General features: G+C 40.2%; 2 protein-coding genes across 2 annotated transcripts in view; one reads left to right on the forward strand and one right to left on the reverse strand.

Annotated features, from left to right (window-relative positions):
* Positions 1 to 73: 73 nt before the first annotated feature.
* On the reverse strand, positions 74 to 12,468 carry LOC138020314 (uncharacterized). The gene is made up of 4 exons (XM_068867323.1): positions 9,546 to 12,468; positions 7,026 to 7,131; positions 5,467 to 5,703; positions 74 to 4,786 (listed from the first exon to the last, which is right to left on the reverse strand). The coding sequence occupies exons 1-4, from the start codon at positions 12,466 to 12,468 to the stop codon at positions 4,339 to 4,341; spliced, it is 3,714 nt and encodes a 1,237-aa protein (XP_068723424.1). The 3' UTR covers positions 74 to 4,338.
* LOC138020321 (uncharacterized) overlaps positions 11,502 to 12,500 on the forward strand; it is an 18,424-nt gene continuing 17,425 nt past the window's right edge. The window contains exon 1 of the transcript XR_011126319.1: positions 11,502 to 12,500. This exon is cut by the window's right edge and continues 546 nt beyond it. The gene's annotated coding sequence lies outside the window, so the exon portion shown is untranslated.

The raw sequence follows: 12,500 nt of genomic DNA on the forward strand, positions 1-12,500 counted from the left end.
CCCCGTCTTTTCCCTCTTGGCACGCCCGAGCATTACCATTGCACAATTTCAAGACTTTGCACACCATGCAATCCTCACTTAAGGTAACATTTAATTTCCTTCTAATGCTCCTTAACATTACTACAAAGCCAAATAATTTTGCTAACTAAATGGTCAAACAAAATGAGGACCTAGAATCAACAATTATCTTTAACAGCCCTTAGTGAATTAAATTTAACAGGAGATTCCAGCAAATAAAAGCGAGCCTGGTCTCATTAAGTACGTCCAAATCATTAAGCCAGTGCTTCAATTTTTTATCTTGTAGCTGGTAGGTTAACTGCAGGTTTTAACGTGAAATTTTTATGATGACTTTTCTGCGGACTGGTGCCACCACTGGAAGTGACAAGTCACGCCCCAAAAGTACGAGAGACAGGAAGGCCAAAACTCTTCAAAGGAAACCTCTTATTAAGGGTTAAAAGAGAATCTTTACAACCCAGAAGCCGTTCCAAAAGTATCACATTCCGTGACAAGGACTGGAATGATTTAAGAATACCCTGCCACCTCTGTCTTCTTGTAGTCACATTGTTTGAAGAACGAGGCATGCAAATGACATCACGATAGCCACGTTGGGGTCCCAAAAAAACGGCAGACACGATGGTGACCCGAAGTGATCTTATTTGTATACAAATGGATTGTTGTAATTCGTAACAAAAAGTAATGGTGCTGATCGCGTGAGTGAACATACTCTACAAGAAAAGATGCTTTTTTTATGCCGCACAAAAGTGACAGGGTATTCCAATGAAATGACTACAAATTAGGTAACACAATTCTTCGTATTGATTTGGTTTTTGATTGTACAGTTACAACCTTAGATCTGTTGGTTTATTGCCATCTGTGGGCCGTTTCCAATTTTTCGTCAGCCTTTGACTAAAATCAAATCTATGCGTCAATGAAAAGCAACTGATGTTTACAACGAGTGGTGACCGTCACAAAACTGGTTTGCAGTAAGATTAGCAGCTCCAAAAAGGAGGACGAAGTGAAACTGGAAACAGCCTATCCCCCTTAAACTTGTCACTAAAAAGAAGTGATACCCTGCACAGCCTTGATGGAATTGTTTTAGTAATGCACTCTGGAACCATTTCCCAGTCTTGCATAACCCAACAAGCCAAGCTGCATGCAAACTACTCATTTCCGGGCTCTTTCTGGAGCGGTTTTTGCAGCTTCGATTTGTCCTAACAATTTTAGCCCTTGCAAAACATGCTACACACTCAATACGTTTTATAACGGCGTTGCGGCCGACAGGCTACGGAAAAAAAAAAAACATTGGAAGGGACGTTTACCACCACATCTCCTTCCTTGGACGTGTGAACACCACTATGAAGACCCTTGGTGCAAGACAATTTGCATGAAGAACTCGATGCTCTTTCCGCAACGGGCTTTGTCACTACACGTTGTGCTGTTGCCAATTTTACCCCTTGCAACCCACGATACACAATCAATACGTTTCGTCGAGGCGTTGCGATCGACAAATTGCACGAAAAATTGCTAGCACTCGTGGTGTAACAACACATCCGCTTTTTTAGCGTCCCTAAACTCATCGGTGGGAAATAGAACTTTTTTTTTTCGTTGTTGTTTTCAAGCTCTCAAGAAATTGAAGATACAAATTTTCCTAGGTCCTCATGAACTAAAGATAGATACCAAAAATCATTAATTCCGCTTAAACTGATTAAAGCCCTCTAAGATTAATACCTGATACTTGCCAATTTTTCCCACAAAATTTAACGACCTCTAATTCATAGACCTCTGGCCACCTATGCTCTTAATGCAAGCTAAAAACTGAAAAAGTCTCGTAAAAGCTACATGCAAGTAACTGCGATTGTCGAAACATATTATGTCGCGTATTTTCGTCCAACATCGTGTTCGAAGAAAAACATATTTGCCCCTTCAGCTGCCTCTCTCAATGTTTTGGCTGTTTGATATGGTAAAGCCCAATATCTTTTTGAAAAAAAAAAATGTTGGCTTAAATCGTAAATCTTTTTGGACCTTAAATGTTTTGGTTTCCGATCGTACTTCTGGAGTGGAGTAATCGTAAAATCTACAGCGTTTCAAAGGTCAAACGACTGTGTATTTCGACGTCACTTGAACCTACTGTATAATGAATAACCAGGCAGGAATAGGCTATTTCCGAGTTCATGTCAGCCTCCTCTTTAAAGCGAGTCTAAGTGCAAAGTTTTTGTGATGGTAATTAGTTCCACTTTACATATGAATGAAAACTAATTTTCACAAGAAAAACTTCGCACTTAGACTCGCTTTGAAGAGGAGGCAGACATGAACTCGGAAATGGCGTATTGTAACGTGATGTACGGCAATTCGCTTAAGCAAGTAGAGCAATTTATTTACGCTGATACATGTTCGGCAACTTGTAAACCTACTGTATCGGGGATCCAATCAAGCGATTGCCATCAATGGTTTTGGTTACGACACTACGCGATTTTTTCTGAGTTTCCACCGTCAAAACAAGCCATTCATGACTTTTCACTTTTTTAAACAACCTTTGATCAGCGCAAGGATATCCTTTAAACTGATATCCAAATTATCTAGTATCGTCAGAAATCCACCATCTCTTCAAAGGAAACATGAAGCCATCAGGACCGTGACTTGGTCAGTTCCTCAGTCAGTCTACTTTGTAAAGTAAATCTCCGACTGAATAAGAAAATACTGAAGGCACTGTTCCCGAAAAACCATAACAATCTGAATACATGTACGATAAGTAGAATAGATCTAGGCGTAGTTTGACCTTTAGTTGATGCATTGTTCTTCATGTTCTGTCATACAGGCAAAGAAAACTCAGTCTAGTCCTTTTAAGGTCTAAGGCCGAAAAACATGGAACGTCAAAAGCCTTCGATTTGATCACTGGATAAATACACAATAAAAGCCACAGTCCTGGCCACAGTAATTGCACGTAAAGTAACACAATACGCCTAAACCATATTGTTGAACCGTTTTAGCAGTGTCTCAAGCAACGACGACCACTTGAACTGAAATACACTTGAAAGGTGCTCATCATTTTGCACTATTACCAAATGCTATAACATAAAAACAACTTTGAAATTGGGCGAGGGCGGGGTTTTCAATTTCACTTAATAGAAGATCTATTACCAGAATCGGGGATGAAACAAAACTTGCCAAAGTATGACGAGATTGTTTACGCCAATTTCAATTCGTAAATAATTTTTTTGGACCACTTACATCGTTAACTGCGTGTTTCTTCGAACATTTTAACTTGATCAATAACATTTGTAATCATCGATCAAAAAAAAAAATGTATATCGCAGCAACAAACCGTTCAGTGTCCAGGAACACACAACTTAATTGACCTTTCTTCGGAAAAAGGGATGAACTCGTCATTCTCTTTATTCGTTATATGTTGGTCAAACATGTCGTGGGGAAAACATGTATTTGTTTCATGAACGAGTCTTTGTTGTTTCTTGGTCGATTTTCTTTGAATTCCCACTTTCTTTTTTTTTTTTTTTTGCTTGGTCGCGATAAACGTTGATGGACAAACGGAAGGAAAATATTTTTTGTCACCCTACTCCAAAATGATTACTCTGAAGGGTTTTGCCATCATACTTTCATCAACGCACTTAAGTTTCAAAAATAAAGGGAAAAAGGCGAATATTATGCTCCGGCTGGGAAAATGGAAACAAAACTAGTGTTCATTTCCGGTCAATTCATGGTATAAAACCAATTCTGACTTATGCGATTCGAAACGCGAGTCTTTTGTATGATTTGGATTCTTAGTTGGACAACACCTACATGTAATTAACCGCTTCCTTTAGTGCACAAACACCCAACTGATCTAGAGAAGAAAAACTCCCCCGAAACATCTTCACGATTTGAATTATTCTAAAATTCAAGGATGCAGAGGAGACTGCTTCACGGAAAGTGTCGAAATACTCAATTTTTCTTTCCGACAGACCGAGCAGAGCTTTGCAATCGACTGAGGTAAAAAACATCAAATGAATGCATAAACAACGTACAAACGCACTTTCCACAGTGAAGTTTTCTCCATACATGCTTTCGCGATAGTATCGAGGTGCTACATGACTGCTGTGAATAAGTTTTGAACGAGTCAAAAAATCATTTCGCAGTTCAGTACTTGAAGCGATTTTTCCATCTCTGTATGTAAAGTGAAGATATCACCGCCAATCAAAGCCTTATTGGTTGACGAGACAAAGCCATGCTTTGTACATTTTAAGTGCCAAATTATTGCAAACAGATATCCTTTACTGCAAGCGTGATAGAATACCCTCGAGTATAAGGTAAACAAAAATTCAAGTTGAGCTTCACTCCAAGAAATTAACACACTACCTTAGATTTCATTTTATACTGAATCATGTAGGTGGGATAATATTGATCTGAATCAAACAGAACATAAAGAGAGGGCAAATCCATGTTGTCGACACACGAATCATTGCGCTCGTTAGATGCAGCATCACTCTTCTGGGGAGGCCTCTTCATCGACGGCTCACCTTTGGCTGAAGATCCAACAAGCACCTCAGCGAGAAACATGTATCTCACCCCCTCTGGGTCTTGTTTGCAGTAGGTATTTCCCAGGATTGCTTCAGTAGTGAAGTAAGCTCCTTGACCGAAAGCTGCCACGCGATCTTCATCCTGCGCTCGCCAGTCGATGTTTTCCTCACAAACGCTGGGCACATTTTGCCAATCGGTTCCATGGAAAAGAAGCTTTTCATTCACTGGGCTATTTTCCAAGCGAGATGATCTCTTTTCCAATTGTTCTTTCTTTCTGCAGAGTTCAAATATAATTTCCCTTAGGTATCTAGCATAAATTTCCCCGGACCACCGTCATTCTAAGAGCAGCTATCTCAACGCTTAAAAACACGTAGATGGAGTAAAAAACTCATACAAAATTAAAATCTTATAAAGCCCTGGCGCTTCACAAGGAATACAAAGTACGAATTTTGAGACTGAAAGGGAAACAAGACATGTTAAATTTAGTTTGTGACAGATGGCAAAGGGTATTTTCAAAGGACGCAACAAACATACAAGAAACAACGTAAATTTAATTAGTAAAATCCTATTTAAAATTTTGCGGAATCAGATTATGATACTGACGCATACCCAAGAATTCCTCGTAGGACCGGATGATCTTTCAAAACATATATACTAAAATAAAAGATTAAAACGTGGCAGCTGAAATCAAGAACCCTGGAAGAAAATAACTCCTTTCATCACTGCAAATGTGAACAAAGCATTTTCTCCAGGATTACTCTACTGTTTTGAAACCTGAGTGAACTTTCTTTGGTTTCTATGACAGGAAATTAATAAATAATCATTAGTTTGTGACAAAGCATTAGTTTAAGACGGCGAAAGAATCAACCTGAAAACAAGTCGAGCGAGGAACATTTCACCCGTTCCACCTCATGCATGTATTTTAAATGTTTTTTCATTCAAGTCTTTTCTCACCTGGCATACTTCTCCCACATGAACGGGTTCTGAACTCTTTCAATGCCTAAAATAGTTGCCTTGTTAGACATGGACCGACGAAAATAGCTCTCAGCTAACTTAAATTCATCAGAGCCTGTCGAGAGAGGAACGCGAATGTACTCCACATTTTCAGGAACTATTGTCCACTGAAGTGGAAAACGACTTGGACCTGCAGATGGTGACTCGGGAACCAACGGAATCGGCAAGTCAAAAGAACTGCGAAAAAAAAAAGATTTAAAATAATTATTAGGCCAATATACTGACGATCCTAGTGTCTGCACCCAACATGCATCGCTCTTATTATGTTTAGGGAAACTTTCTCAAACAATCTCAAAAAAAAAATTATCGGGTGTTTGGTAATAATGACCTTTTTCCGGTGCTGGAAGTCCGACAAATGTTCAAAAACTTTCCCTTATATTGCCTCAGTAAGAATTTTGGTCTGGCTGCATGCGTTTATTAAAAGCAACAAGGAAACTCTTACAATATGCTAATTAAAAATTAACAGCTGTATGTATCATCGGTTATAGTTGAAGCAGAGACAGGCTTTTAGCCAGGATTTTGAAAGTGGGAGTCCAAATTTTATGTGGGCCTAGGGGGGTCTGGGGGCATGCTCCCCCAGAAAATTTTGAAAAATTGAAGCCTCTTAGACGTGATTTCCGCGATTCTGACAGCTGTAAACGTCTTTCAATTTACCTATTAAACCGCTGTTTTTCCTTGATAATTTTACTAAGCTATCCTTTCCTCAACTTACCTTGTTTAACATTGAATTATATTTGGGATAGGAACTCCAGTTGTTATGAAGAGTGATTGAAATTTGAAGTTGTCAAGCCATGATTTACACGAAAGAACAGATATGCGTGGCTTTGTTGGTCGAACTGCATTCTGGTCTGCAATCTTTAACTATTCACCTACTATTAGTATTCCTAAAGCAATTACGATGATTGCACATGTTATTACACCAAATGGCTATTTTGTTGTAATGCCCGCCAGATTTCGCTTGAACAGAGCAGAATACAATCAAGCGAGTACAATAACATTTGTAGCCGCGAGAGCGTCTTACCGAGTTGGAAGGCGCGTGATCTTTGACTCATGTCCTCATAAAAAATTACCAAAGTGCGCATTTATTTATAGCAGCCGGCAAAGTAGCCTAGGGACGACTTGGTAAGTCAATATCACTGAACAGCGGCTTTGCCTGTGAAATCGCTTCGCTCAACTTTGATTCATTTGATCAAAACAGAAAGGAAACTCGCTAAAAAAGTGTTCATATAGAAGAAAAATACGACAGCAGCACTAAAACAACTCTTGAGAGCAAAAAGAAATGTAACTTTTATTAATTTATAGACAGTTTTGTTACAATAAGCACAGAAGTTCGTAAATGGCCGCCCAAAACAGGCCGTCGAAAATCTCCCATTTCTGAGAACTGGCCGTCCTTTGGACGGCTAGACGGCCGCCTGGCTAAAAGCCTGAGCAGAGATGCTCCCGAGTTATGGCAGGAAACAAGGTTTGTCTGAAAAGAGACCAAGGAAAAGTTGCGTTACCTTCCATGAGGTTGACGTTTCAGCACTTCCGATTCAAGTGTACTAACAGCTTCCCAACTAATGTCCGAAATGCTTGGTACCTTTGTCCTCTCTGGTTTGGCCCGTTCTAAAAGACAAAACGTGTTACAGCTGTAATGGCTCTTTTGTATAACTGGCATTATGCTAGTAAAATTCTCGTTTTTGGCTCCAATCCTTAAACGTGTTATTCATGTAGACTACTTCTCCCATGTTCCCAATCTCAGTAAGATATCAGTATGGAACGGAAACAGTAGAAGCGTAACCAATTAATTCAAGATTTAAAAAAAGTGCTACTATGATTTGAAAGTGTGTTTGCTTTACTTGACTGGCAAATATTTGAGCTTTCAATTTTATCCAAAGGCTGTTTACTTTGAGTATAAGTTTTGGATTTCACGATTCGCCATTACTCACGATTAAAACTAACCGAGAGGACCTCAGAGGGTTGGATCTACAGTGTAGGAAAAGTGACGTCGTGTACTCACTAGCTTAACATTTCAGCGTGTAAATGCAGTTTATTTTATAAGCAAAGTCTGAAAGCCTGAAACGCTCGTGCTGTGCATACGCGTACACGCGCATTGCATTCGGCACACACTTGAGGAAAGAGCTGAGCAAACTGCCTCGCGAGGCGGTTTGCTCAGCCGTTTCCTCACTTGTGCGGGGAAATTGTGGTGAGAAATTCGCCTCGCGAGGCCGTGAGGATAAAATAAAACATGTTTGATATTTTTGGCCTCGCGAGACAAATTCCTCAATGTGTGCGGCCATCGTGAGAATCGAGCTGAGCTTGGTTTAATCAAGCAGCCAATAAAAATACATGGCATACTCACGTGACTCCAGCGGTTCAGGATGGTGTCGGAGGAAGAAATTCCGACGTCACTGAAGTCACTTGAGAATGCCATGTATTTTTATTGGATGCTTCATTGACCAAGCTCAAATCGATTCTCACGATGGCCGCACACAATGAGGAATTTGCCTCGCGAGGCGAAAAATATCAAACATGTTTGATTTTTTCCTCACGGCCTTGCGAGGCCAATTTCTCACCAAAAGTTCCCCGCACACGGTGAGAAAACGGCTGAGCAAACCACCTCGCGAGGCAGTTTGCTCAGCTCTTTCCTCACCGAGTGCGGCGGGCTTTACACTTGTAAGTCTTTGACTTCATTTTCTCCTTGATCCAGCTCTCTCAAGATTTTAAAGTTAGTAATGGCGCACCATAAAATAGGAAAATTCCAGTTAAAATAAACAAGTATCTTTTTGAAATCAACGATTAAAACTTGGGTCATTTGGTGTTTAGCTAACGTAGTTTTGAAATCCAATGAATAAGGAGAATTTTGTGAAAGGCAAATCGTTCACAAAGTAGCTCTGACTTTAGACAGTGCATTTCAAGATAGGCTATGTCTCAAAATTTGAGCACGATATCCCTGATATTTGTGAGGGCTGTTGACTTAAAAATTTTCACTGTAAAGGAGAAAATGTATGGACAAGTTAGTGCTATGAACCCAAAAATTTATCATTTTTTTATGGCTAAAATTTCTGTGATCATTTGAAGGCTTAAAATTCTGAAGATAACTCCTTGTAGGTTAAAATTTTAAATTCCCTAAAACAAAATGTGAAACAAATGTCAAAAAATGACGTCAACAAAAATTCACCCATAAGTGACAATCAGTTTTGTACAAAGAAGGAGGGAACGAACGGACTAAAGGAAATTCGAAGACACTGGATCCTACAAAACACGGTTTGAAAAGGACGGGTACGTAAATGAGTCAACGCTTAAAACGCAGCAAAATGAAGGCACGTATCTGACAGAACGTTGTTTAGGTGTAACACCAAACACTTCCAATTTTTCTCCGCAAATTCACTTAGACGTGAACTCAGTGCCAAAATATTTTTTGGAGTGAAAAAAGCTGTTCCAGCGCAGTTGTGACAGCGGTTTCTTTTACAATCAAAAAGGTAGCTTCCGCACTTTTATACATTAGGTAATAGAGACAAAGGCAGCAGCTTGTTTGAAGAATCAAACCAGTGTTCTCAGATTAAAGGGGCTAGGTCAAGCTATTTTAGGTAATTCTGTTTAATTTTGTTAATTATGAACTCTAAACGTCAAATTGGCAGAGAAAAGAGTCTTACATTTGCAAAATCACCGTCACATAACAACTGAGAATGATTTTCCAGCTGTGTAAATGACATTTTCATATAGACTGATATAAATTTGAAAAAAGGTGGGCCGACCTTTTTGAAATTTACCCAAATTCAATCCATTTCAATCCTCTCCAAAAGTTCATTCAAGTCCCTTCTTGGCTTCCCTGTGTTTTGTTAGAGTTCTTCTATAGTTTTGAACAGTTATTTTGATATTTTAGTAAATTCTATGACCATTCGATCAGTGCTAAAATTGCCTAAAATTGCGTGACCTAGCCCCTTTAAGAAAGGATAGAGAGCGAGCGCTCTCCCATAAGATCAAAAGAAGTTCGCGCAATAGTTTACCTATTAAGAAAAAAATTCAATTCTACTTACCCTTTGGCACTTTCTTGAAATGAGGTCTTTTTCCACGTACTAGCAATGTCCCCAATACAACACGGGCTGGAACCTTACTGAGATTGTATCTTCCAAGGACTAATTTAGCCTGTGGGTTTTCAAGGTTTGGTTGGTGGCCAAATGGACACATTTCTCCTTTCCTGCACTTTCCCATCACAAGATTCTTGCAGATGTGTATTCCATAGCACCGAAACCCTCTCTGACAGGACCCGTTATTGTATTCATGGCAGACTTCAGGGACGGAGGCCGAGATCAGAATACGAAGCTGCTCCTCCGACAAATCTTTTAACTTTAGTTGGTTTGTGATTCTTTTGTTGTGTGGGCTTTTGAAATTATGACTATGATTAAGCCTGCACTTTTCTCCAAATGGACAGACGCCATTTGCAAGAAAGTTCTTACAGACATGGTAGCGGAAGCATTTTGGATCCTTGCAGCCGTTTTTGGACACCAAGTAGGTGTAACAAATTCTTGCTCTGTGGTGGAAAGCCCGAACTTCTTCTATTTCGCCTTCTCTGTTTTCTATGGTCACAAATTTGTTTTGGTGCTTCTTAAACCAAGCAGCAATATCAGTGAATTCTGCTGGAAACAAGTCTAGGCGTTGGGATATCTCTGAAAATGGAACCTGACCATCATATTCTCGGCAAATGCTCCGGAAAACCGAATTTACTGAGGCACTTTCTTGCTCAGGTGATGTCTGATCAGAGCTCCAGGAAGGCCCACTCTGCTGAGACAAGGATCCTGCTTCGTTCGAGGCTCCAAATCCATCCCCGAAAAAGAGCTCATCAACCTGTGAAAGTAACTCATAGTTTGAAAAACAGGAGTTATTCGTTGGGTCATTCACACCTTGCCAGTCATCATCTGAAAGACTAATCAGATTTTCTTCAATAGGTGCAGAGACATGCCTTCCTGGAACGGGATCTTTCTTCCTGAAATCTTTATTTTCTGTCACATCACGATCCACAGTAAATTTGGAGGTGGCGTACATATCTGGTTTTTCAACATCTTCATTGTCAGAAACTGAATCTGAACTGTTCTCTTCAAGTCCCTCTTCATTCATGCACGAGTCTCTTAATCCCCCAATTTGTTTATCTTGACAAGTTTTCTTTTTATTTCTCTTCCTAGGCCACTTCTTTTCTCCTTTCTTATTCTTCTTCTTTGTGCTTGTCTCAATATTGCCTTGCATTTCATCTCCACACGGCACGGACATAAGCGGCTGAATATCTGAAACAGACTTCATGTTACTGGTTCGTGAAGGGGATGATAACACAAAGCCCACGTTGGGTTTGTCCTCATTAAATCTTCTCTGCTGTTTAGGAATCAGAATGTTACAGTGAACTACATTGAGGTTCGAAGGTTGAGGCAACAACTCAAACTGCTTAAGAATTTTCATATTATGAGGGTCTGCATTCGTAAGCTCATGTGACAAGTTGCAGCTGCCTGACATTCCTTGGGCAGCAAGGCTGCGGATGTGGAGATAGGGACATTCCGTGGAAAAACACTCATTTTCTAGGTAACTGAGGCAAACCTGAGGCAGACTATTGGCAACAATGTTTTTTATCGTTCCAGAAGGATGCTTTTCAAGTCCCAGCATTTGAACTTTTTTTATGTTACCTTCATCATGAAAATCATGTGAGAGACCACAATCACCCGAGCATTTTCCCTCCAAATATGCTTTACATACATGCCAGAACTGGCAATTTGGCTTTTTACAAGAGGCTTTAGAAGTATAATACAAGCACAACTTTTTCTTCAACAAAATACGCACACCGAGTATCTCGCTCTCCTCGTTTTCCAGTAAACAGATTTTGGGAATTTGGTCAGATTGTGCTTGAACTTGGAGCCAGATCTTCGCATCATCTGCGGACGAAAACTTTTTTGCGAGAGGTGAGGGGTGATGAAGTAGCTGTGATAATGTTGCCACTCCTCCCTTACCATGTACGTAATTCAAGACTTTTGCTAATAGCGGATCGGTGGTGGTAGCCGTTTGGCACATAGAAGCCGTTAACATTTCTGTTGCTTTTGCGGCCTCCTCCAACAAGCCAGATAAAGTAATTGGTTTGGCTCGTGTCTGCTTTGCAAAGGTCTGGTCATTTGTAGCACTTTTCCGCGTTGCCTGCCCGATCAAGTTTTCCATTACTGGTCTGTCGCGATCGCGTCTTCGAATGTCTCGGGTAAGCTCATGCTGCTTCTGGTTGTCCTTAAGTGCCTTCTGTTGTTTGGGGACTAAAATATTGCACCGCAACACCTCTACCTTAAATGATTGTGGAGACTTGAAACCGAAATGGCTGAGAATGTTCTTGTTATGGGGATGAAAAAAATCGTGCGATAGACCACACTCGTGATCACATTCAGTTGCTAAAACCTCCTTTGGGCAAATGTGAAGATGCGGGCAATTCCAAGTCCAACATTCACTTTTCAGATAACTATGACAAACCTGAGGCAAGCTTCCAGCGATGATGGGTTTCAAAGCCTCGTTTTTTTTCTTCTCAAATCCAAGCTCAACGGTTTTGCTTTTGTTATCGTCGTCGTGAAAGTCATGTGAATGACCACAATTACCTTTGCAACTTCCCTCAAGAAACGCCTTGCATAAATGCCAGAACGGGCATTTGCCCGCTAAATGACAATATCCTGACGAGGAATACTTCACACATAATCTTTTCTTCAAGTTGATTCGAATACCAAATTCATTTCCATCGTCACCAGTGGCTAAAAGCAACCCGTTGACACCTGAATCAAAAGAACCGAAGTTTTTCGCAGTGTCATACCACGAAATCACCAACGATGCATCGGATTTCTTGGCCAAAGGCGACGGATGCTGTAACAATTGTGAAAAAGAGGCAACTCCACCCAGACCACAAATATAATTGAAAACCTTTACAACTGCTACGTCTTCTTCCGCCATTTTGCAATTACAAAAATCAACAGGGCGCAACG

The sequence above is a fragment of the Montipora capricornis genome, chromosome 2 (genome assembly GCF_036669925.1).
Source record: "Montipora capricornis isolate CH-2021 chromosome 2, ASM3666992v2, whole genome shotgun sequence".
Classification (NCBI taxonomy): Eukaryota; Metazoa; Cnidaria; class Anthozoa; order Scleractinia; family Acroporidae; genus Montipora; species Montipora capricornis.

Bases quoted from the DNA above. Each gene is read 5' to 3' on its own strand.
- LOC138020314 (XM_068867323.1), bottom strand. From the start codon at position 12,468: ATGGCGGAAGAAGACGTAGCAGTTGTAAAGGTTTTCAATTATATTTGT. The intron at 5,704-7,025 runs GTAACGCAACTT...TTTTTTTCGCAG, and splicing joins AAACGTCAACCTCATGGAAG to TTCTTTTGACTTGCCGATTC. The intron at 4,787-5,466 runs GTGAGAAAAGAC...TGAACTCTGCAG, and splicing joins ATGTGGGAGAAGTATGCCAG to AAAGAAAGAACAATTGGAAA.